The sequence below is a fragment of the Branchiostoma lanceolatum genome, chromosome 9, assembly GCF_035083965.1.
Source record: "Branchiostoma lanceolatum isolate klBraLanc5 chromosome 9, klBraLanc5.hap2, whole genome shotgun sequence".
NCBI lineage: Eukaryota > Metazoa > Chordata > Leptocardii > Amphioxiformes > Branchiostomatidae > Branchiostoma > Branchiostoma lanceolatum.
The window spans coordinates 13,265,095-13,288,947 of record NC_089730.1 but is presented as its reverse complement, the minus strand read 5'-3'; the positions used below and the strand labels follow the sequence as shown (position 1 = coordinate 13,288,947).

Here is a 23,853-nt window from a genome sequence, read left to right as displayed (position 1 = left end):
TTGTTGTGTAAATACATGATGTGCAAAGCACACACCCACACATACACAAACACACACATTAGCCAGTGGGTGCCATCCTATTTCTACCGGGGCTACTACACTAGTGTAGGAGCCCCGGTAGAAATAGAATGGCACCCAGGCTACACACAAATACGATCCCTTACTAAAACACACACACACACACACACACACAAACAAACATACACACGCACTCACATACGCAGATGCACACACACAGTATATGACATGCCCACTCACTATATAAATGTAGTAAAACAAAACTTGAGTTCTGAAACCCCACACCTTTGCAAATGATGTTAACCTCTAGCTCTTCGAATGACTTATCATAAATGTTCCTCATTTACTATGCAAATTAAGCTCCTACTTGGCAAGAGCTATGTCAGTTGATCATCTTCTCTAACCAAATAACACAAGTCGTTCAAGTTCAAACTATGAACGTCTAATCTTAGCAAACGAGGCTATTGAAGCAAAAAAATACAGCAATGTAAAGGCCAAAATCGAGTAGGTAATGTTAGTTATTGACTAATTAACATTACTTAGTTATCGTGTAGACTATATTTAGTATCATGCAAGAATCACAACAATTGATAAGTGAAGATCAAACTTTATTGTTCCACAGTGCTCTTTACTTGGCCGAGTGGTGCCACATATTCTGACTCACAATACTTCTACGTGCACGTTTGGTACTAGGCCCATAGTATATATATAGGGCCAATAGTTCACATCCATTAAGCATTACAAAAGTCACTCCCCAAAGATCATCATTTTTCGGTGTTAATTCTTTATTATATCTCGACAATGGTAGGTCCGATTTTGATACTGAAGAAAACGTCTTGCTCCACAAGCAAAGTGCTATCACTGATATCACCATTTCCGTTCTCCTTAGAGTCCATTCCAAGTCACCAAGAGGGTTGTTATTGTCCTAATTTACAAATGTTTTCAATCTATTGTAATTATTTGTGTGAGAGATTTCATACTTAAGAAATATTTTGAATGTGATTTCAACTTTATAAATGTTTCTCCGGTTTTCTAAAACTTAAGACATATCTATCATATGGAATATGATATTTTTAACAGTTTCTAGATAATGGTAACGGCATTCTACCATTATTTACCATTATTTACAATTTCCTACCATTTCTTAACATTGTTTGTAACATCTTTATAAATAGGTCAGAGGGCTAGGAAGAAAGCAATTCACACATTCTTGCGAAGTATAGGGAAGAATGCTTTCCACAAAGGACCCAACAGTGTCCCGCAGTGAAGTCTAAAGATGTACAAAAGCAGACAGAAGGGCCGAATTAGCACATACTTTTATGGGGCAATCACCATTCTACCATTGTTAACCATTTTCTACCATTTTTGTTAATATTTCTAAAAGTGAAAAAATCACATCGATGTTTAGAAATCATTCTAAACATTTTTGTGAAGTTCCTTTCAAAATATTTCTAAATTATCTAATCGACTTCAAATAAATTCATATTTTTATATTCAATCTTTTAGAAAAATTTAGAAGTATTGTCAGTCAGATATTCTTTTGTTAGAATTGTTTCTAAATTATTACAAATATTATTATAAAACCCTCTTGGTGACTTGGAATGGACGTCTTGGCAAAATGTTCGTGTGATTATGCTACTGCCCGTAGAAAGGGGTCCTATGAAATGGGCCGGAAAGGAGGTTACAGATACAACGGTCAAACTACACGCTAAGTTAGACTTCAGTGTGTATATTGTAAGTCTGCTCCGAGCACAAAACACACACAGATTGTCAGACCACGAACATTTAGAAATCGAGTCATGAAGTAGAATAATAAATGAAGCAATCAGTCACCGGACAGGGTTTCCAAAATTACATTTACATGCGAGAACGACAGGAATTTGTTATGAAATTCATTAGTTCATGCATCTAAATCATCGTAGGCTATATGCCCAGGGACTGTACACGCTGGAAACTCTGCTCCGACCACAAAACACACACAGATCGTCAGACCACGAACATTTAGAAATCGGGTCATGTAGTAGAATAATAAATGAAGTAATCAGTCACCGGACAGGGTTTGCAAAATAACATTTACATGCGCGAGAACGACAGGAATGTGTTATGAAATTCATTAGTTAATGCATCCCAATCATCGTAGGCTATGTGCCCAGGGATTGTACACGCTGGAAACTCTGCTCCGACCACAAAACACACACAGATCGTCAGACCACGAACATTTAGAAATCGGGTCATGAAGTAGAATAAATGAAGTAATCAGTCACCGGACAGGGTTTGCAAAATAACATTTACATGCGAGAACGACAGGAATGTCTTATGAAATTCATTAGTTCATGCAAGGACATTATATCCTATATAATGTGCTTGGTTCATGCATCTAAATCATCGTAGGCTATATGCCCAGGGACTGTACACGCTGGAAACTCTGGTCCGACCAAAAAATACACACAGATTGTCAGACCACGAACATTTAGAAATCGGGTCATGTAGAATAATGAATGAAGTAATCAGTCACCGGACAGGGTTTGCAAAATAACATTTACATGCGAGAACGACAGGAATGTCTTATGAAATTCATTAGTTCGTGCATTTCAATCATCGTAGGCTATATGCACAGGGATTGTATACGCTGGGAACTCCTGAAGCAGTAACAGCAAGTTTAAATAGCTGGAAGCGTTATGCATGACGTATTTCATATACGACACCGCTACAACTGCGTACGAAACCAAGACATGGGATCTGGCTCAGAGCCAAATGGTCCCCGGTTAATTCGAATCCTGCCGTGTCACCGATCTTGTGCCCTTGGGAAATGCACTTTACACGACATTCCCAACATGCCAGAATGGTCGTCATCAAGACCGTGGGCATTAACGATAAGAAGAAGAATAAGACAAACTCGACACAGTCATGGAGATTACACATCCAGGTACATAATACGATATCACATGTCACAATTCTTACAACTCTCAAGTCTCTGACAAAGTCAAACGTTTCAGACATCATCCACTATCATTCATCAGTAGACTATTATTCATTTTGTAATATAGAGATTACAAACTTCACTGACTCTTAGCACCCATAGAGAAATAAAATATAACGATAACTTTTATCTTAGCCAAATAATAAAGTGAAAATATTCAAACAAGGACATATGATTGTCGTTGAGATATGCTATCAAAGTGCAACAAACTATAACCGATAAAGTCTTGAACTAATACCAGTAGAAAGATCTGTCATAACGCATGAGATAGGAAGAACAAAATAAACAGATACATTTTTCTTAAGAATCAGGTAAATATGGTCAGTGGCCATAGTGGCTTATCAGGGAATGTTTCTCGCTGATAACCAAAGACTAAATCAGGTATGCAGATCACTTAAGTTCGATGACTAAGATAACCGATTCTGTACTGGACAAGTTGTACTCATTGTAAAGCAGGTATACATCATATATTGATGCCGTTGTCAAACGTGAGTTGGGCTGTGGCCATCACCCGAGTCATTCGTTAAAAACTTGCGGGCGGCAGGAGACATCTCGATTTCCACAGGTGACAAGCCCTGGAGAAGACGGATAGACGGGATATCAGTACTGTCAACAGTGTTAGATGGTAACACGATAATAGCCCCCTCTCTCTTACGCTCTCTCACTCACTCACTCACTCACTCACTCACACACACATACACGTACACACACACACACACACACATACACACACACGCAAAACATATTCTTATATGCAGAGAGAGAGAGAGAGAGAGAGGAAAGAGAGAGAGAGAGAGAGAGAAACACATAGAGAGAAAAGACATAAACATAAATGTGGAGTCTGTCCTTGGTTCTGATTGGTTATCGACGGGTTGACGACTTCTTCTTGGTAAAGTTATTTGCTCTATCTGTTAACAGCACCTTAACAACACCTTAGTGCTGATTGTTCGTCGAGTAATAACTTATCCATACACACTTCGCTCACTTTTACCGACTTACTCGCCAGTCTGGCGATGTGATGTCCCTACTTACCCCGTCCCCATGTCTGACTCCACAGCGCAGCCACTCCAGCCAGCTGTTGGGCAGGCAGCAGAACATGCTGTCGTAGAACGGGACGATCAGTTTGGGGTCCACTTGCTTCGGATCCTGTGGGCCTGTGAACAAAGGGATATTAATATGCATATGACCAGAACCACGATACAAGTTAGGATTATTTTTTATGATCAAGATCGTGTTATATCAAAAGATCAGTAACAACGACTGTTAGATATCCGCTGTCCATGAATGTGTAGGCAACGTTACTTTATCCCGTGGTAGTGTAATGTTCGCACGACACGTGCTCTGTTGAAACAAAAATCGCCAAAGATGTAACCACGTTCACATACCAGTGACGAGGCTCACCAAGAGTCCCACGATGACGCAGCTCAGCGTGGCCACCGCTCCGAGGTAGATGTAAGACAGCTCGTACAGCGCTGATTCAGGGGGACTGGGAAAAACAAACATTCGGTCGTTCAGAGTTTTCACTGTCTTCCCTTTCTAGACAATAATAACAACATTAGAGCAACAAGCAAAGAGGGATTCCTCGAGATTTTGTCTCAGCTATTCTAGTAGCACGTTACGTACGTTATATTCACCGAATGTGTTACCGTAAAATTACTGATGACGTGGCCCATGGAAACACAAAGACATACTCGTATAAAAGCGCTTCAGACGTTATTGTTACTTACTACTCGACTACGGTAGGTCCGGCCGGAGTGGTGAAGTTGTACAGTGCCGTGCTGGTGGGCATGACGGGGCTCGTGGTGAAGTTTGCCGTAGCGTTGGCAGGGAGATCAGCCGGGCATCCTTCGATCGAGATCGGTGGCTGCAATCCAGACATCGGCCACACGATCTTACCCATTCCGATCCACAGGGTAATGAACAGGCTGAACAAAAGGCCTATCAGACCTCCCTGTTGGATGGAACCATAAGCAGTTCATAAAATGATCAAGACATGAAACAAGATTGATGTTTGTTTATGAGTTTTGATGTGTCACGGACACGATGTTTCTTCATTGATTACGTGACTCATGGAAGGTTTTCAGCAAATCCCAAAGTCTTCATACGTGACGAAATATTGGTATGTCTTAGATAAGCATACCAACAGCTTCAGATGCCTTCAGTATAAGTGCATGTATAGGAATTTTCCGACATAGAAAGACCAAAGAAACAAACCGTACGTGTACATCCTTACAACCAGTACTCCGACCTCTAAGGCAGTGTACACTGAGTTTTTTCTTCCAGCGTTAGATCAACAGCTCAACTGTTAGCTATCTGATTGAACCTGAAAACTACGTTCATGCAGTATTAGCGAGTTCGTGCACACCCACCCATTTGTTGGCGCAGGGGAACATCATGCCGAGCACGAAGATCCCGAGGATCGGGCCGCCGATCATGCCGAACAGACTGATGACCGCTGAGAACACCGGGCCCAGGTTAGAGGCGATGAACGCCATCAGGATCGTCAACAGGCCAAAAAGCATCGCTGTGAAGGAAATGAAATGTAGACTTGAATAAAGTATGACGATGAGCATTAATCATTGACACCGGAACGAATTTCAAGAGATTATTAAGACAGTATATGTATACTAATTACTAAAAGAACCAACAGAAAGATATTTATGAGCAAGAAACAAAAATGTATGATCGGATGAGGCTTCTAAAATTCTTCGTAAAAGTTAGTAGTATGCTAGCCTCTACCAGGCTCCGCGAGATGGCTGGGAAAATAGTAGGAATCGGCAAATAAAAATCTGGAGAGAGGGTATATCTGCCATCCACGGATGGCAGACTGTCCTCTCTCCGTAGCTAACTCCCTTGGCACACTATTCACTCTATTACGGCCAATTTCTACTATTTTTCCAGCCATCCCGCGGAGCCTTGTAGAGGCTAGTAGTATGCATCTGGTGATCACAATAATCCAGACCAAATGTCTGCTGACCCAGCTAAATTGTAAATGAAAGATGCGTGATTCAACCATTCCCCTATTGCTTTTCAAACGTTTATGATACGAAATGTCAATCTAGATCTCACAACCGTTGTTTTTGTGATACTGCTCTTGTTTGGGTCAATATCAAAGCCTGTATTTTCACTCTTCTTGTCAATATGTACTAGTATTCTTTACATTAGGTCAGGTGAGCATACTGAAATCTTTGATTGAAAACTCAGCTTCTCTTTGCTCTAGTCACACACCCGAAGGAAGACCTCGCCTTGGTGATTGTTCTAGCTTGTTGTATGTGTTCTCACGACAAATACTAATTATAGTTGTTTGCACTTACCTAGAACCTTAGATATCCAGGTGTACCTCTCGTCGCTGAAGTTCGGGAAGCAGGGCTTGACGAAGTCCTCCAGCGCCACGGCGGCCAGCGCGTTCAGTCCCGAGTCCATCGTGCTGAGGGCCGCGCTGAACACGCAGGCCGTGAAGAGACCAGGCATGCCCGGAAACTGGCTCAGGATGTCCATCACAAAGTACGGCATCATCTGTAGGTGCAAACAGTCAAACACCATTTAATCGTACGGAAACGTTTCTAACGTTTTCCAACAAAACAGAGTAAATTCACCAAATGTTTGACTAGACCTTCTGTCTTCTTCAGGAGAATCAGCCCGATTTCTCAGAAACGTGAGATGTGATCACTGGGTCATAGGTCGCTGGAAGTCGGTATCGTCCTCCGTCCCGTACAATGAGACGATGGGATGAGTTTGTACGCTGCAAAAGCCGTTATGATTAGATAATTGGCTCTAAATATCATTTTTGGATGAACCAGTGGCACTATCCATGGCAAACTTAAATCGCCGTCCTGAGGCCAGTACGGATGATGTCCTTGTACTAGTCATGGTTTTGTGTAAATAACTTTTGAATCATCAACAGGTACCTGATGAAACTATTCACGGAACAAAGACAGTAGACGGCCTACCTGGTCTGAGCTGCTGATATATCCCATTGTTTTCGGGTCGCAGTTGTAGTACCGTGCATACATCACCATTCCACTCAGGACCGCGAAGAAGATGAACACTATCAGTCCCGGGATGTTCCAGTAGAGAGCTCTGTAACACAGAAGCGTAGATGGTGACATACTATATATACTGACTGTCTCTGAATCCAGTTTCGAGCATATGTCTAATATTGTTTGCTCATCAACGGAAAGTCTTTTTATCAACGAGGGCCGGAGAATGACGTTAGGAGTTGTTGTTGACGTTGTTGGTCAAATACTACGTATTCAATGGAGTATACTCACTGCTGAGCCTTTTTGATGGACGGACAGCACAGATACCGCTGCACCTGTGCCTGGTTGACTGCGTACATGGCACATCGGAAGAACGACCCTCCCACAAGGATGTTCCAGGTCGTGTGGCGAACCCGCGGGTCTGGGTCGAAACTTCAGCCGGGTCAAGGAAAGTAGTAGAAGAAGGGAGAAAAGAGAAAAAAAAACAACGCTGACTAATTTTCCATGTGCATGCGCAAGGTTATATTTTTAAAGACCATGTTATCCCGGGGACTGATGGATGGTACATGTATAACAAATCTCATTGGTCCAAGATGTTTTGGACATACATCGACTGAACCTTCGGTTAACCGAGACTGGGGTGATACAGTCTTAAGGGGACCTTTGACCCACGACACACTAATGACGTCACATGATTGTGAAGATACGTATCAAAAGCAAGAAGGCCAACAGTCCAAAATTACGGAAGATTCGATTGAAAATTCGTTCAGTTGATTCTACTTCCACAGTACAATCACTTCTTACTTGAAGAACTCGAGTCTCTGTCCCTGGCGGTTGATTTCCCAGACGCGAGCCGGTCCGCCTGCCTCGATAGTTCCCTGGATGATGACGGCCAGAAACCCGGCCACCATCACAAACACCTGGAACGTGTCTGTCCACATCACAGCCTTCATACCGCCCTGGAAATAAAGGACATTCAGTTGCGAACCACTAAGAAAGATAATGCTCCGGTCACAATTGGATAAAGGGGCCCCGACGGGTAGTTTGCGGGCTGCTTGTTTGGACTTTCGGGCATTTCCCCTATCTACGTGGCCCAGTGGGAACCCCTTTGGCTACTGGGCTATTTTGGGGGGCACGGCCGGGACCGGAAATTTTTTACCTCGGAGTTAAAATCAACCCGGGACCCAGTAACAAATAGACGGCGTGCATGAGCTAATCGTGCGAACACCGAGAGGTAACCCCCGGGTATCGGGCAGTCCACAGGGACAAATTTGTGGCTTCAAGGCCTGGACGGGGCTACACATCCCCTACGGGCACCGGCGCCAATGTGGCCGTAGCATAAGGCTCAACTGGCCTGAAGCTGCTAGCCTGGGTGCCATCCAATAACTAACTGGTAGTAATTGGAATGGCATCCAGGCTATGAGGCTATGAAGCTGCTGGGAACATGTTACTCACCAATGCAGTGTAGAACGTGCAGACCAGACCCATTCCCAGGACTGCTCCCCAAAGAGTCAGGCCAGTCACTAGAAGTAAACAAAGTGGATAATTCATAAACGATGCATGCAGAGGGTCGCTTCTCTAGAACACAATACTGTCATATGGTGACGTCATAATTAATCCCAAATGTCTCGAAGGTAATCTTGAATTACCCAACTGTAAAAGTAGCTGTCTCCATTCTAAAGTCTACTCCATAATCTATTTTCCTTATAAACTGTGCTCCCTTAAATATAATATTGGATCATCTCGTGTGTCTGTCTTCTATCTACATCTTCTTTTGTTGTTATTAAGTGGGCCGACTACTCTCTCTTCGCAACAGGGGCTGAATTGCGAGGAACTTGCAATTGGTGGGGATTACAATGAGTGAGGTTGTAAGTTATGTTCGTAAGTTTGTATGTTCACACTCACCTGCGTTAAGAGCCAGGGACGGCGTGTAGAGAACAAGACCCATGTACACCAGCTGCAGCACGAAAAATTTATTGGCTTAGTATCCATGACAGACAGTTGAGTAATCATTACTAATCAATTCAATTGAAAATGACTGATTCTTACAAGTGCTTAAAAATGTTCGAAAGTTTAAAAATGTTCGACAGTTTACATTAAAACAATAGTCAAAGCATATTTCTATCATTTACATTTTTCATACTAAACTTTAACATACTGACCATGTTCACCACAAAGAGGACGGTACACAGTAAACGAACAGTCTTGGAGAACCGGATTTCCAGGTACTGGACATAAAAAGGGAAAGAAGAAATACCAAACACTTTATTTGCATGGGGAAATAAAACAAATCAATGTCACTGTCAGCATCAAAAGAACAGTGATCTTTTTTCACAATCGATGCAACACGGTATCTTGCTCGAGACCGTTCAGTATCTCAACAATTTGCCAAGAAATGAACTTAAACGGCCGTATTCTGTATTCATAAATAAACAAACCTCATACGTGCTGGTCAAGCCCAGGTTGTAGAAGGTCGGCACAAATAGCCTCGCTACCAGCACCATGCTCAAGGAACCCGACACCGCGAAAAACCAGAACATGGTGCCGTTTCTGTACACCTCTGCGGGGCCTGCCAACACCGTGACGGCTGAGATGAACGAGGCTAGCAAGGACATCATAACGGGCAACGTTGGCATGGACTGAAAGAAACAAAGAACACAAAGTCTAGAGATATAGAGCCTCCGTTGCAGCCCCCGCATGGCGTTACGTTTTTTTTCTTCAACAAACCACTTCAACAAAACCACGCATAGTACGGGCCGGTGGCCAATCTAGATAGTTATCAGAACACAGAAGCCATGTGAAAACTGCGCATAATTGTTGAAAATAACACATCCCACGAGGCTGCAAGGGAGGCTAATAGATATTGAACTTGTGGCCATTTAAGATAAAATAAAAGACAGCTGTCTCGTTCATAGAAATCTACATGGGAGAACGTGACTTACACTGGCAGTAATAAGTTCTCATTATACGCAAACCACATTTAGGGTGACTGATCTAGGCTCTGCGTATACGGGGCGGACTTTTTGGGGACTTACTAAATGTCATATTTGTTCTTTTCTATCGAGGATTGCAACACGAACCCGAGTACCATAGAACTGATATGCCATCAGAAAGCCCGCCTCGTGGAGCCTGCTGAGGAGGCTAACTGTACCTGGTCAGCCATGAGGAACTCCTTCTGTGTGCTCTGCTTCCCGCCCGTGCATGCGTAGTACAGCCCGATGCCTGCCGACACGCACAGCATGAGGGAGAACACCACGTAGTCCCACACGCCGAAGTACAGCGGCTCGGTCGCCATGGTAACTCAGTACTGGGACAGAAGCAAAAATACATGTACTGTAACAACACTGAGCATGGCCCAAGACGATATTGAAATAAGAAACCCGGCAAAAGATTCTTGGGCTAAATATAGTGGCATTATTCGAACGCTTGAACCCATGCGTCCTTGATGTGTATATTTGCATGACCATGTCCTTCGTCCTTTATCGAGTCAATAGCAAGTCCAAATTAGCAACCTTCAAGATGCCAAACGAGTGCACAAAGTAACCAGCTTAGGCCAGAAAAACTTCTGTCCAAGGGCAAAGTTGTAGTCTCTGTATACTGCCGCATGCCCATAGCCAAGTTAGCAGGTTTTCTAGGATTCCAGCCCCGCTGGTGATTCAAATAAGGCCCAATTTACACTTGTTCAATGAAACTGTAGTACTACACATGGTAGTCTACTACTGCAGTAGACTTTAGATTCGCGTCCACTTTACACTCAACACAGGAAGCCTAGCAGGACACCCCACTGTTCCTGATTGTCACGAAACTGTAGTGACCTATTGTGACCTTTGAAAAATCGCGTGAGGAAATTTCAGCATGTTTTTTATTTGTGAAAAGGTAGGGGTTTTATATGATGCGAAATACCAAGAAAAAGGGCCTGACAGCTCGGTTTTACTGAGAAAACTTAAGAATGACCGCAGATGACCCGAAATGGAACGCGCGATCAGTTCGAATTACGTCAGATCGAACATGGTTGTTGCCTTCGAAGTGTAGTCTACTACCTCTGTACTACAGTTTCTCTTTACACCCGGTTCGAAGTCTCGCAGAATCTCCGCCGAAGTGTAGTACTACTACCCCCGAGGCTGTAGTAGACTTCTACAGTAGTTTTCTTTTTACAACCAGAAAAAAGCTGTAGTCTACTACAGTAGTAGACTACCATGTGTAGTACTACAGTTAAAAGGACAAGTGTAAATTGGGCCTAAGTCCGCCTTGAAAAAGGAACATTGAACGTTAAAAAGTGGACCCTCGAGTGTGTAAAATTTCAAGAATCAAACCTTCTGAAATGGCACTTCCTTTGTTTTTGAGAGGATATGAGACAAAGTGAGCACATTTTCTAGGATTTTAGTCTCGCTGGTGATACAAATACGTCCGCCTTGAAAATTGAAAAAAAAAAAGCTTGGACATCAAAAAGTGGACCTTCGAGCGTTCTTCCGAACCCCCCGAACCCCCCGAACCCCCCTGGCTACGCGCTACTAGCTCTCCAGAAGCAGTGTTTTTTGACGTGTTTTCATGCTTTTTTGTCTGGCTTTCTATTTTGTCCTGTTTTCTATAAGCCAAGCTTGGTGACATAAAGACAACGGGACAAAGTCGAAAGCCCGACAAAAACACCTAAAAACACTTCACAAACCAGCCGGTAGAGTATCTGTACAAGCAGAGATTCGTCTCCGGCTGTTTCTTGTGCCAATCAACCAAGAACGTTTTCCCACAAGGATATAACGTTACATTTAACGTTACTGCAAAACGGCGATGGCGTCCTTCGATAGTAATGAAAAGCAAATAACGATTTATGAAAGAAATGAGGCCTGTTTGTTTGGCCACAACCTTACCTGCTTTTCCTTTTCGACAAAATGGATTTGGTCGTGCCGATCGCGATGCTCAAGCAAGGTGCTCCTACCAACCCCTTGTTCCTTCTCCTGGTGGCGTCAGGGCTTGTGAATCCAGTCAGCGCCTACGGGCCGTGCCAGCTCGTCAGGACTCTTGTGAAAGTCGAAACGTCACATCGGTTACTATTAGCATGGATCTTGTCTTTATATGGCTATCTAAAGATGTCTTCAACAACGGTCCAAAATTTGTCACGTATACAACATTGATACTAAATTTGCAGCTGCAGATATTCAGAGAGCACAACCCTTAGCCTCCTTCGCTGAGGTTGGGGAGGGGGGTGTCGCGATTTCTTACACGGGCCAAGGTTCTCTAATGCCGGCAAGGGGGTTTCGCTGCCGAGGGAGTTACGTCGCCAAGGGACGGCCGCTTTTTCTAGAAAATCGCGTCACCCCCTCCCCCAAATATATACGCCGCCGTTCTTGGAAGTCTGCGAAGGAGGCTACAACTCTAGGGTTACATTTGAACTTGTGTTCGCTTTGTATCAATCGAGAATTTCCGAGTTCAACTACAGTCCATGTCATGCAAACGACTTTGAAATGTCTTCGCACTCAGCATTTTAGAGCGTGGAAGTTAGACATACACCACTACCGGTTGACTTACTAGCCCCTTGTTGCTGTGCTTGCACAGCTGCGTGGCCCAAGGGCTATAAAACAGAGATGGGCGCAGTCCTATACACAAAAAGGTGTGGGAAAGATAAATCTACTAACTTCCCCCTCTCAGAGTTTGGCAAATTATTGAACCTAATTTCTACATTTCTACTTTTCTAAGTGCATAAAAGTTCTGGGCGAGACTTGCAGTAGAAATTAGCAACTCCATCGCATGCTTATCACAGATATGTAAATTCGGACGCATACAACCTGGTGTTGTTCAACTCGCGCGCCCGGCCACTACTACCCCACCCGACCAAAACCTCTGCTTGGAGAATATTCAATTCATGCCATGGCTACTTATAGGCCAGGTCAAGCGGGTCCTGTCCTTATGCTAATACACTGACTAACATGGTACTTGGGTCACCTACTCAGAAATACATTACTAGTATATGGAGTTGCAAAGCCAGTTTCCACAAATGGCTAGATAACTGCGTGATATCAAGGAGGTTCCTTGGTGACATAAACATGTCATCCACTGTGCGTGTCATCTGAGCTACCTGGAGAAATATGTAACAAGTGACTGTCAAGTTCCCATCGCACTGACCTGGTGCCAAAAGGACAGTGTTAGATCGTCGCTCATGTGATGTCTGCTCGGTGGGGCGCGTGTAGGAATAACGACTTGGGCGGGGTTCTCATATGACAGCTGGGACCATTTTAAATCCCGCCATCTCAAATCCATGAGAAGGCGCGGCGTTGAGCACCCATTGGACGTCGCCCTAGTTAAATTACCAGGGCTCGTATACCCCGCCCCGTGAACTGACTAGGATGGTTAGCCTCCATCACCAGGCCTTCCTACGGGAGTACGGATCGTAGAATTCGGAATAAAAAAGGAACAATTGACCAGGAGAGTCAGTCCTAAGTATGGTTACACCCACCCTCCGTCTGATCAACCCAAGGAGAGGCGAAACTCCCCTGGTACGTTATTCTCCCCATTAGCCAGAGTAGGCAGTCTGGTAGAGACTATAAGATGGTACCCAGCCTAATATACAAATGTATTGAGCACCGATCTCCAATTTCAGTTTCAATCTCAGTTTATTTGTTTTACCAGAAATACATGTCGCCTGGTGGCGTTTTTTAAAGATTTCTGGGGGGTAAAACCCCTTACATATAAATACAAAGCAACATTTTAAAATATCAAATAATGACAAATGATACAGCAATAAAGGTTAACTTGAAAATGTAAGTCTTCAACAAAGAAAAGAAATCATAATTAGATGATAACCGAAGTAACGATAACTCAAGAGACTAGAGATATTGAATCAAAACATAATGGATAGTCAAAACAATGAAATAAACTTAAATGTAACGGAATTTGCATATCAATGTGTAAATTATAGGAGAAATCATATCAATAATGACTCTAATCGTCAAATCATATTATCAAATAAAAACAAGTAGAAAGCATAATGATTCATTGAGGAGTGAAGGGAAATTATGGATAAGTCATATGTTCTTCTCTATATATTCGTTTAAAGAGTTGAAGTGTTTTTGCCGATTTTAATCTAGTCGATAAGGAGTTCCAGCGCACCGCCCCAGAGCACGACAAGGCTTGCTTTCTTTGTTCTGATTTTGCTTTTGGTAATCGAAGGCCGCCTTGTGCTCTGAGACGGGTATTGTGTGTGTGGATGTCTGTAAGCTGGCTAAACAGTGCAGTAAGGTGGGTAGGGGTCATGTCATTGAGTGCCTTAAAGACTAGTGTGGCTTTGTTTCTCTTGTGTACGTCGGCTACCGGGGTCCACCCAAGTGTTTGCAGGACGGTCGCAGAAGACGTGTATCGGTTGCATCCCAGAACCACACGCCCAGCTCTACTTTGAAGTCTCTGCAGTTTTTCCAAGTTCCCTTTACCCCCCTGGTCCCATACTGTACTACAGTATTGTATGTGTGGAAGAAACAGGCCTGTATAAATTGTGAGAAGTGCTTGTTTGTTTACATATGGTTTTAGGCATTTCATTATACCGACTTCTTGTGCTAGCTTCTTGCTAACCTGTTCAATATGATTATGCCACTTTAACTTGTTGTCAATACTGACTCCAAGGTATTTAAAGGTGTCAACTTGGTCAAGTGTAGTACCAGTCAAAGTGAGATGTAGCTTATTGTGTATATCGTTTGCCCTTGATGATCCTACCAGCATTGTTTTGCATTTTGTTGGATTTAAAGATAGCTTGTTAGCAGAGAACCACTGAGCAAGTCTGGCTGAGTCACTCTGTATTGCTTGCTCCATTGTGTGGATGCTGCGTGCCGAGAAGTATATGACTGTGTCATCAGCGTACATGGCTATCTTACAGAACTGTAGGCAGTTGGGTATGTCATTATCTTCGCCGAGTACTTGTACTCGGAGAAGATTATGTTTTCGGTTGAAAAATCTGTTGGGTGGGTCGGAATGTATGTCAGGAGCATAACTCAAGAAAACTTCAATGAATCTTTATGATTTTTGGTAGGTGTGTAGTGGTTGTGTAAAGGAAGGTCAAGTTCGAAAATGGTTTACCTTGCGTTTTTCAATAGTACTGCAGCGGACTTTGCATTTTTGTGTGTTTGTATGTAGGCAAAAAAAGTGACGGAAACGTTGATGGATCTTCATGATTTTTTGCAGGTGTGTAGATGTTGTAGAAACGGAGGTCAGGTTCAAAAATGGTTCCCCTGGTATTTTCCGTCGGTACTGCAGCGGGCTTTGTGTGGATGTGTATTTGTATGTCGCCAGCATAACTCGAGAAGCTGTTGATGGATCCTTATGATATTTAGTGGATGGGTAGGATTTACAGAAAGGAAGGTCAAGTTCGATAATGGGCCTTCTAGCGGATACCAAAGGTACTGCAGCAGAGCTTCAAAATTTAGGGGCATATTTTCTGAAAGTGCTATGGTCATGATTTTTGTGTGGTAGATAGTTCATGCCACAGAAAGTAAGTTCTGTAAATTTGGGCCCCCTAGCGGCTTGATAAGAACTGCAGTGGGTGTTTTTGTTTTGACATTCGGACATGAATAACTTGAGAAGGGGTCGACAAATCGTCGTGATGTTTGGTATGTAGAGAGCTCGGATGGTGCTTTACATTATCAATGACTAATTATGCAAATAAGGAGCTAATTTGCATAATTAGTAAGGAAAGTTTGTTAACCCACTGCCTTTCAATGGGACATGGGACAGTGTCAGGTCATGTAAACAGATAGCCTTGCATAAACGTACATGTAGGTCAAATAAATAAACTATTCTCCAAGCAGAGGTGTGGGTCCTGCTGGTTTTTGACGTGTTCAGTTTAAGCATTTTTGTTCAACACGGTTGGCGACATACCGAAATAGGGACAAAATAGAAAGCCTGACTAAAAACACCTAAAACGTGCCAGATTTATTCTATTCATATGTATTGACTGTACTATTTCATCATCACTTTCAACTTTCATCACTGCCATATCGAACCTTTGTGGCCCATGTAATATCAACATACTCACATTTTTTCATGACCAGTTATAACATATATCAGCACACTCTACACATATACTAATCCTGTACCACCAAATGATTTTTAACCCTATCTAGACTGGACTCATTCGCCCAATCATAACGTCCAAATGGTATGGTGCATGATCAAATTTGCAGGGGGTGATAAGCACGTAAATATTCATCACTTTCCATAATAAGCCTTGATTATTTGGCGAAGATAATGTGTTCGTGGAACTCTAGTTGATATATATGATGAAAATAAGTGGGCCCAAAATTGACCCCTGAGGCACTCCACATGTGACACTGAGTGCTGTGGATAACGATGAGTTTATGCATGTACGTTGCAATTAAGCAGATTCTGAGGATTTGGAGGGAAAATCGGGACGTTTCCTGTTTTTCCTACACGAAGCCTAGTCTCTACCAGACTGACTACGCCGGCTATAGGGAAATATTTGCCAGGGTTTCACTTGCAGGCTCCTAGGATGGCAGATTGGACCCTCTCTCCTTAGCAGACTCCCTTAGCATATTATTCACTCTATTTGGCCAATTATATTCCCCTCCAGAGAGGGAATATACTGTTTTTGCTTGCCTGTTCTTCTTCTTTCTTCTTCTTTCTTCTTCTTCTTCTTCTGCCAAAAACCAAGTAGATGTGGGGTGGTAGCTCTACTAATGGTATTGCAGAAAGTTATATGTACCTTATGTTACAATGTACGGATGTTATATTTAAGATGTAGGTACCTTTAGAGAAGTTGAGTTCACCTGACAATAAATTATGCTAATGAGAAACTCATTTGCAAGTTTTATGCAGAAACTTGTATTTCCTTTACCGTAAAAGCTGCATATGTCGTATTTGAGATGTAGGTACCTTTAAGAAAGGTGAACACACCTGGCCATATATTATGCTAATGACGACCTCATTTGCATAATTTATGCATAAAGTTGTATTTCCCTTACTGTAAAAGCTGCAGATGTCATATTTGAGGTGAAGGTACCTTAGGAAAGGTGAACACACCTGGCCATGAATTATGCTAATGAGGGCCTCGTTCGCATAATCTATGCATAAACTTGTATTTCCCTTACCGTAAAAGCTGCGGATGTCATATTTAAGATGTAGGTACCTTTAGGAAAGGTGAATGCAACTGGACATAGATTATGCTAATGAGGACCTCATTTGCATAATTCATGCAGAAACTTGTATTTCCTTTACCGTAAAAGCTACAGATGTCATATTTGAGATGTAGGTACCTTTAGGAAAGGTGAACACACCTGTCTATAAATTATGTTAATGCGGACTTTATTTGCATAATTTAGGCATAAACTTGTATTTCCCTTACCATAAAAGCTTCGGATGTCATATTTGAGATGTAGGTTCCTTTAGGAAAGGTGAACACACCTGACCATAGATTATGCTAATGCACCCTCATTTGCGTAATTTATGCAGAAACTTTATAATACCCTTACAGCCAATGCTAAGGATGTCATATTTGAGGTGTAGGTAATGGGAGGGGAATATCCTGCATTTTCCCGAAAATGTTGTCATTCTAGTTTCTACTATTTTCCCAGCGATCAGCGGAGCCTGGTAGAGGCTCCACGAAGCCCTCAACCAGACTTGTTGCGCTTTTCCCTTTTGGGATCTCTGTAAAGGATAATACATGTATATGGGTCGTCAGTTTATCGATATTTCGTTATTCAGATTAAACCATAGTCAATTGCGTATGCGTAGAGGAGACGACCCATATTCATGCATAATCCTAACTTACAAGCCCGGAGACTACTAATGTTCAAGCAGATGATTAGGACTTGGCTCATTTTCGTGCATTACTTGAGTGACCCCGTTCACACTCAAAAAGCTCAATCGCGATTGAAGCACAATCGCGACTGAATCGATCCGATCGCGATTGATTTTTTCAGTGTGAACGCTCCCGATCGCGATTGGATCGATCCGATCGCGATTGTTTGTATCCACCTCCCGGACTAGTTTGGGGAGGATCAATGCAATCCAATCCTATCAAATTTTGAGTGTGAATGCAACTACGATTCATTCCATCGCGATCGGCGGGAATTTCGTCTGGTTCCGGGTCTGTAAATGTACCAAGTACAATGTTTTCCCACCAATCGTCGCTTCGTTCACGCTCCCAGATTGTCCTGTCTACAGCTCTTGCCGCGTTCATTACCTGTATTAAACTACAGCTAGGCCAATATACAAAAGCCTTCGTCGTTCACGCCTTCTCGCGATCATAGCCCGCCGATTACGTTCCCTTCCACGGCTACAGAACATTCTCCAGAGATACAAAATCACCAAAAGTTGGTGGACTCCCGTCATTTTGTGGCGAGGCGATGCCGAACCTTTGACCTCAACCTATCAATCGTGCTTCAATCGCGACTTTAATCCACTTGGCGAAAAGCAGTGTGAACGCAAAAGTTTTTTTTTGCGTTCAATCGCGATCGGATCGATTCAATCGCGATTACACTTCAATCGCGATCAACTTCTTGTGTGAACGGGGTTGAGTTACTTTTTGTCATCTGAGCAACCTGGGCTGGAGAAATATGTAACAAGTGACTGTAATGTTCCCCTCGCTCTGACCTGGTACCAAAAGGTCAGTGTAAGATCATCGCTCATGTGATGTCTGCTCGGTGGGGCGTGTGTAGACTAAGGCGGGGTTCTCATATGCCAGTGAGATGCAGGTAATCTCCAAGCAGATCCACACCGGGCGCGAAAATCGTATATGCTAGCCAGAGAAGGTCCAGTCAGCCAGAGAGGGTCCAATCAGCCCGGTACCGGGCCGGGCTGATATCTGATTGGACCCTCTCTGGCTGACTGGACCTTCTCTGGCTAGCATATACGATTTTCGCGCCCGGTGTGGATCTGCTTGGAGATTAAGATGCAGGGTCCCGACAACTGATACCATATAGAAGAGGGTCTGCATGGGGGGATCCTGGCAACGCTTAACGGTAAATTCAGGCCAGCCGATAACGCTTAACGGTAAATTCAGGCCGGCCGATAACGCTTAACGGTAAATTCAGCATTTTTAGAACATGAGATACCCCTGAAGACGAGTTTTTTTGCAACTAGTCGTCCTGATCTTGTGGCAAGAGACCTATTACGCTATGCTATTTTCGCATGCCTGCTCCGAACCCTTTAAATTCGGCGGCGACAGGAAATTTCGTATTGGTGGGACGAAATGTTCATGATCACGATGAAGAGCGCCAAAGGCGCGACGAAAATTTGGAAATCTTGACCCTCTGAAAAGCTATTTCCTGCATTTTGAGGGAGGGATTTTGCTGAAGAGTAAGCTAAGTTTTATGACATCTCTATTTGAAAAAAAAAAAAAGAGTTTCAGCTTGATTTTTGAGGGGCGTCACACCCCCCAGACCCCACCAGAGCTGCGACATGCTCCCGGGGTAAATTCTTGACACCCTGAAATGCTATTTCATGCATTTCGACGAGCAAATATTACTGGCAATGTAAGTTAATGATATCTCTGTTTGTGAAAAAATACAGACGAGCTTCAGTTTGAGTCTTGGGGGTCGACGCCCTCCTGACAATATTTTTCGACAGAGGCCCGGCATGCACCCGGGGAAAATTTTAAAATCTTGAACCACGAAACGCTTAATTTCCTGAATTTTGAGTAGAAAGCTTTGCTGGTAGAGTGAAAAATAGATCTGAAGTGTTTCAGCTTGAAATTTTGTCGGTGGCTGGGGGCGCCCTACCGACATATTTTCGCCGGAGCCGTGTGCTCCCTGGAGAAAATGTTGAAATCTTGACCCACTGAAATGCTTTTTCCTGCGTTACGAGGAATAACTCAATAACGCTTAACGTTGAATTCAGGATGACAAATAACGCTTAACGAGGAATTAAAACGACCGGTAACGCTTCACGATTAATATACCGATAACGCTTAACGGTAAATTCAGGGCGGCCGGTAACGATTAACGGTGAATTAAAATCGCTCGTAACGCTTAACGAAAAAGGGCATGCAGACCCTCATAGAATCTTGCCCCGAGTTCCTTGACCTGGGCGACCCGGAGCAAGCCCCTCCTGCAATACCATAAAAGGCATTCTAGGCGTGACTCCCGGTTGACATTAGGGACCTCGCGCGTGCATGATGTGACTCCAGCCAGCCTCAAGACATGCTGATTGACAGTCTCAGCTGCCACGCGGTGTCCTGACCTTCAGTACTTAGGAGAAAGAACCATAGCCCACACATTTGCTCTATTGTGTTTACTGTAATATCAAAGAATGTCAGGGTACCCCTTTGGTAATGATTTTTGGGGAGGCAAGGACTTCGGGAAAGTCTTACAGACAAGACGGAGGCAGGCACCAAGGCTGGGTGGATGATGTGGTGGCCCCATTATCGATCATTATCATTTTAAATCCCGTCATCATCAAATCCATGAGCTCAAGAGACGTTTAACGTTGGCGGGAAGGCGTTGAGCACCCATTGGACGCCGCCCTAGTTAAATTACCAGGGCTCGTATACCCCGCCCCGTGAACTGACTAGGATGGTTAGCCTCCACCACCAGGCCTTCCTACGGGAGTACGGATCGTAGAATTCGGAATAAAAAAGGAATAATTGACCAGGAGAGTCAGTCCTAAGTATGGTTACATCCACCCTCCGCCCGATCAACCCGGCCAAGGAGAGGCCAAACTCCCCTGGTACGTTACCCCCCCCCCCCACACAGCCCCCATTAGGGCCCTAACAGTTGTTACCATTTCATTGGGAGGGGTGTTTTGGGGGATCGCTAGCGTTCTCTCTATTTTTAACAAATCGCCACACAACTATCACACATTCATGATAAAAAGACAAATTCAATACCGATTCATATTTATAAAAAGATCCCGTAATCGCTAAACTAACATAGCAAACCTGAAGTATATGTAGCACAAATACTTAACTCTAACGTTAGTTGTTTTAGGTTGCAGCCGAAGTAATTTCTTTGGTTCGATAACTAGGCTGCACAACGGTGGGTCAAAGTAGGAAACGACTTCGTCCCTGCAAACTTTACATAAACCAAAAAATGTTCATACACAACTCACGTGCCCTTGAAGAGGGCCTGCGTGCCCTTTTTCGTAAGGCGTAATTCAGCTTTTTTTCTCTTAGTAATCCGTAGGCAGTCGCCCCAAATCAACGTAATTCGTAGCTGTAACACGTAATTGGTCACTTTCTTTCTACGTAAACCGTAACAGTTACCTTTATGCAACGTAAAACGTAATCCATACATTGCTAGTAAAGCGTAGGCTGATTTGAAAATGGTCCAATCCACAAGCGAGTAGCCCTGAATGCCAGACCCCCAAAATATATATCGTGTGGTGATAGATATTTCAAAGTTTGGGGGTCTGGAATCCAGGCTACAAGCGAGCGCCTCTCATTATCATATCCGCGTGTCTCTCCCATGTCAGAGGTGACTCACAATAAGCTCCAGAGCGACCAGACAGGTTCTGCTTCATTTCATGCAAGAGTAATACCGTGGCGGATCATCGATAAGATATCTCTAACATTGTCGTCCGATTTGTGCCTCACTGGTGGGAATACATATACCGTACAAATTCTAGATCTTTGAGGAATGTTTTCATTGCGACAGAGAAATTTGTATATATATATATATATATAAGAGCGTACGCCAGGTTACTGTCCTTGGTAGAGCTATGACATGGTACAATGAGACCGTACTTCCTTTAAATACGTTGGAGTGGAGTTGGGAGAACTTCAACGCATGTGATAGCATATAGGTCCCTTGTCACATTATTGATTTCTAAATACACGAACATAATTCCACCATCAAAGATCTTCATTCATAAGCAAGCTTTGGTGTTTATCGGGCTCAAATGTGGTTTCGCATGACACAATAGTGCATCCCAGCGAGGGCCCAAAAAAGGCAGACAGCCAGGGTAGACAGGCCAGGTAGACAGGGCCAGCTTTTTCCGCAATCCCCTACACGAAGCCCTCAACCAGACTTGTTGCGATTTTCCCTTTTGGGATCTCTGTAATTGTAAAGGATAATACATGTTAGCCTCCATAGCAGGCTCTGAACCGGCCTTTTGGGGGGCTAAATAATACACCTTTTGCAGTCAGCCCGTAATCATCACCCACCCCCGTAACCATTTTGCCGGCAAAATGGTTACGGGGGTGGGTGATGGTTACGGGCTGACTGCAAAAGGTGTATTATTTAGCCCCCAAAAAGGCCGGTTCAGAGCCTGCTATGGAGGCTAAATACATGTATATGGGTCGTCTGTTCGTCGATATTTCGTCACTCAGATTAAACCATAGTCGCAGTGCGTATGCGTAGGGGAGACGACCCATATAAATGTACATGCATAATCCTAACTTACAAGCCCGGAGACTACTAACGTTCAAGCAGATGATTAGGACTTGGCTCAGTTTCGTGTTTTACTTGGGTTACTTACTTACTGAGTCCAAGGACATTAGTCGTATGCACGTGGAAGCGTGAATTTCGGACGACAAAACGGTAAAAGGTACTGACACACATACCCTCCGCCCATTGTCCCGTTCATGCCATGGTAAATATCGGCCAGGTCAACAGGGCCAGGCCGATACGTAATACACGGACTACGTCAAGAGGCTTGTGTAACTGCTCTACTTTGCTTGCATAACGGAAAAAAATCACTTTCACTCGGCTTACTTTTCACCAGGTTGTATAATTTCAGCCAGTAGGTACCCATGTGAGTATTAAATGAGGCTGTTGTAACGCGATCGAGGCACCTCCTCGAACACAGCTGCAGGACCCCCATTTTTCGTCTCTTCCGAAACAAAGACGGTGCAGCTCCGACAACGGGATACCCTTCCCGGGATTCGATCCGGGAGACAACTAATTGGAAACAGTTCATTTGTTTGGGAGAAGGAAACAATTTAGATACGGGAACTATGCATAGAGTAGAAATACAGACGCTCTGTAAAACTGACATTAATATTGTCATAATTACCACGCAAATACCTCTCCTAGTATATAATATAGACAAACGAAGCTACATGTACACTCTTTGTGCCAGTAATTCTAGATATTTTGTTACATGTAAACTGTTAGATAACCGTTCATTTTGATCAAGGACAGTATATTCTTGTTATGATGCACCACCATGCCCACTATCGGCCACACTGGATCGGCACACTGGACTGCGGGAGGCCAAACCTCCAAGCAGAGGTCCCGGTCCGGCTAGATTCTGCCGTGTTTTTATGCGTTTTTGTCAAGCTTTCTACTTTGTCCCGTAAATCCGTAAATAAGATAGAAAGCCCTACAAAACGCCTAAAAGTACGCCAAAACCAGCCGGAGCCAAACCTCTGCTTGTGGTGTAGCCAAATCATTACAGCTTCTTACTACGCCATTTGCCAAACAAGGTCAAACGAGGAAGGAGTTTGATCAAGGAGCTCAGGTTTCAATCGAATGTAAACCTCCTCGATTTGACACAGTATTAGGGACAAAAAAAAAGCAACAAAAAAAAGAAAGAAAAAGAAACCGAAATGATTTAGAAGTCCCTTTAAATTTTAATCAATTCAGGGTAACGCTTCACGCGATTAGGGGTGAATCAAAATAGCTCGAAAAGGGCATGCAGACTATCTTGAGTCTTATTTAAAACATATTAAATGTCCTTGGTCAGAGGTACCAAGGAGGTTAAACCTCCTTGAAGATACTTAAAGAATGCTGAAAACTTACCTTACGTTTCGTTGATGCGTTCTCCTCCGATGTACAGCCAACCTTACTTTGGTTACGCCGACGATGAGATCGTATCCAAAAACATCTTTGTGAAAATGGCGCTCAGCGTGAGCAAACAATTACAACTCAAGTCAGCTTCCTCCGGCTGACGGTCGGGTGTGACCTGATCTGCCCCGCCTGACTTTCTGCTTCGTAGGGT

The 23,853-nt window shown here is 43.4% G+C and overlaps 1 protein-coding gene across 1 annotated transcript; it reads right to left on the bottom strand.

The window, feature by feature from the left end:
- Positions 1-609: 609 nt before the first annotated feature.
- LOC136442555 (sodium-coupled monocarboxylate transporter 1-like) lies at positions 610-23,853 on the bottom strand. Its single transcript, XM_066439471.1, has 16 exons — positions 23,655-23,853; positions 11,844-11,993; positions 10,130-10,285; positions 9,417-9,617; positions 9,141-9,206; positions 8,884-8,935; positions 8,434-8,501; positions 7,783-7,937; positions 7,270-7,410; positions 6,949-7,078; positions 6,313-6,514; positions 5,368-5,522; positions 4,726-4,949; positions 4,384-4,484; positions 4,031-4,152; positions 610-3,573 (listed from the first exon to the last, which is right to left on the bottom strand). The coding sequence occupies exons 3-16, from the start codon at positions 10,271-10,273 to the stop codon at positions 3,481-3,483; spliced, it is 1,854 nt and encodes a 617-aa protein (XP_066295568.1). The 5' UTR covers positions 10,274-10,285; positions 11,844-11,993; positions 23,655-23,853; the 3' UTR covers positions 610-3,480.

Excerpts from the sequence above, each read along its gene's own strand:
- LOC136442555 (XM_066439471.1), bottom strand. The coding sequence starts at position 10,273 with ATGGCGACCGAGCCGCTGTACTTCGGCGTGTGGGACTACGTGGTGTTC. Across the intron at positions 8,502-8,883 it reads GTCCCTGGCTCTTAACGCAG|TGACTGGCCTGACTCTTTGG; the intron begins GTGAGTGTGAAC and ends GTTTACTTCTAG. Across the intron at positions 7,938-8,433 it reads GCACGTTCTACACTGCATTG|GGCGGTATGAAGGCTGTGAT; the intron begins GTGAGTAACATG and ends CTTTATTTCCAG.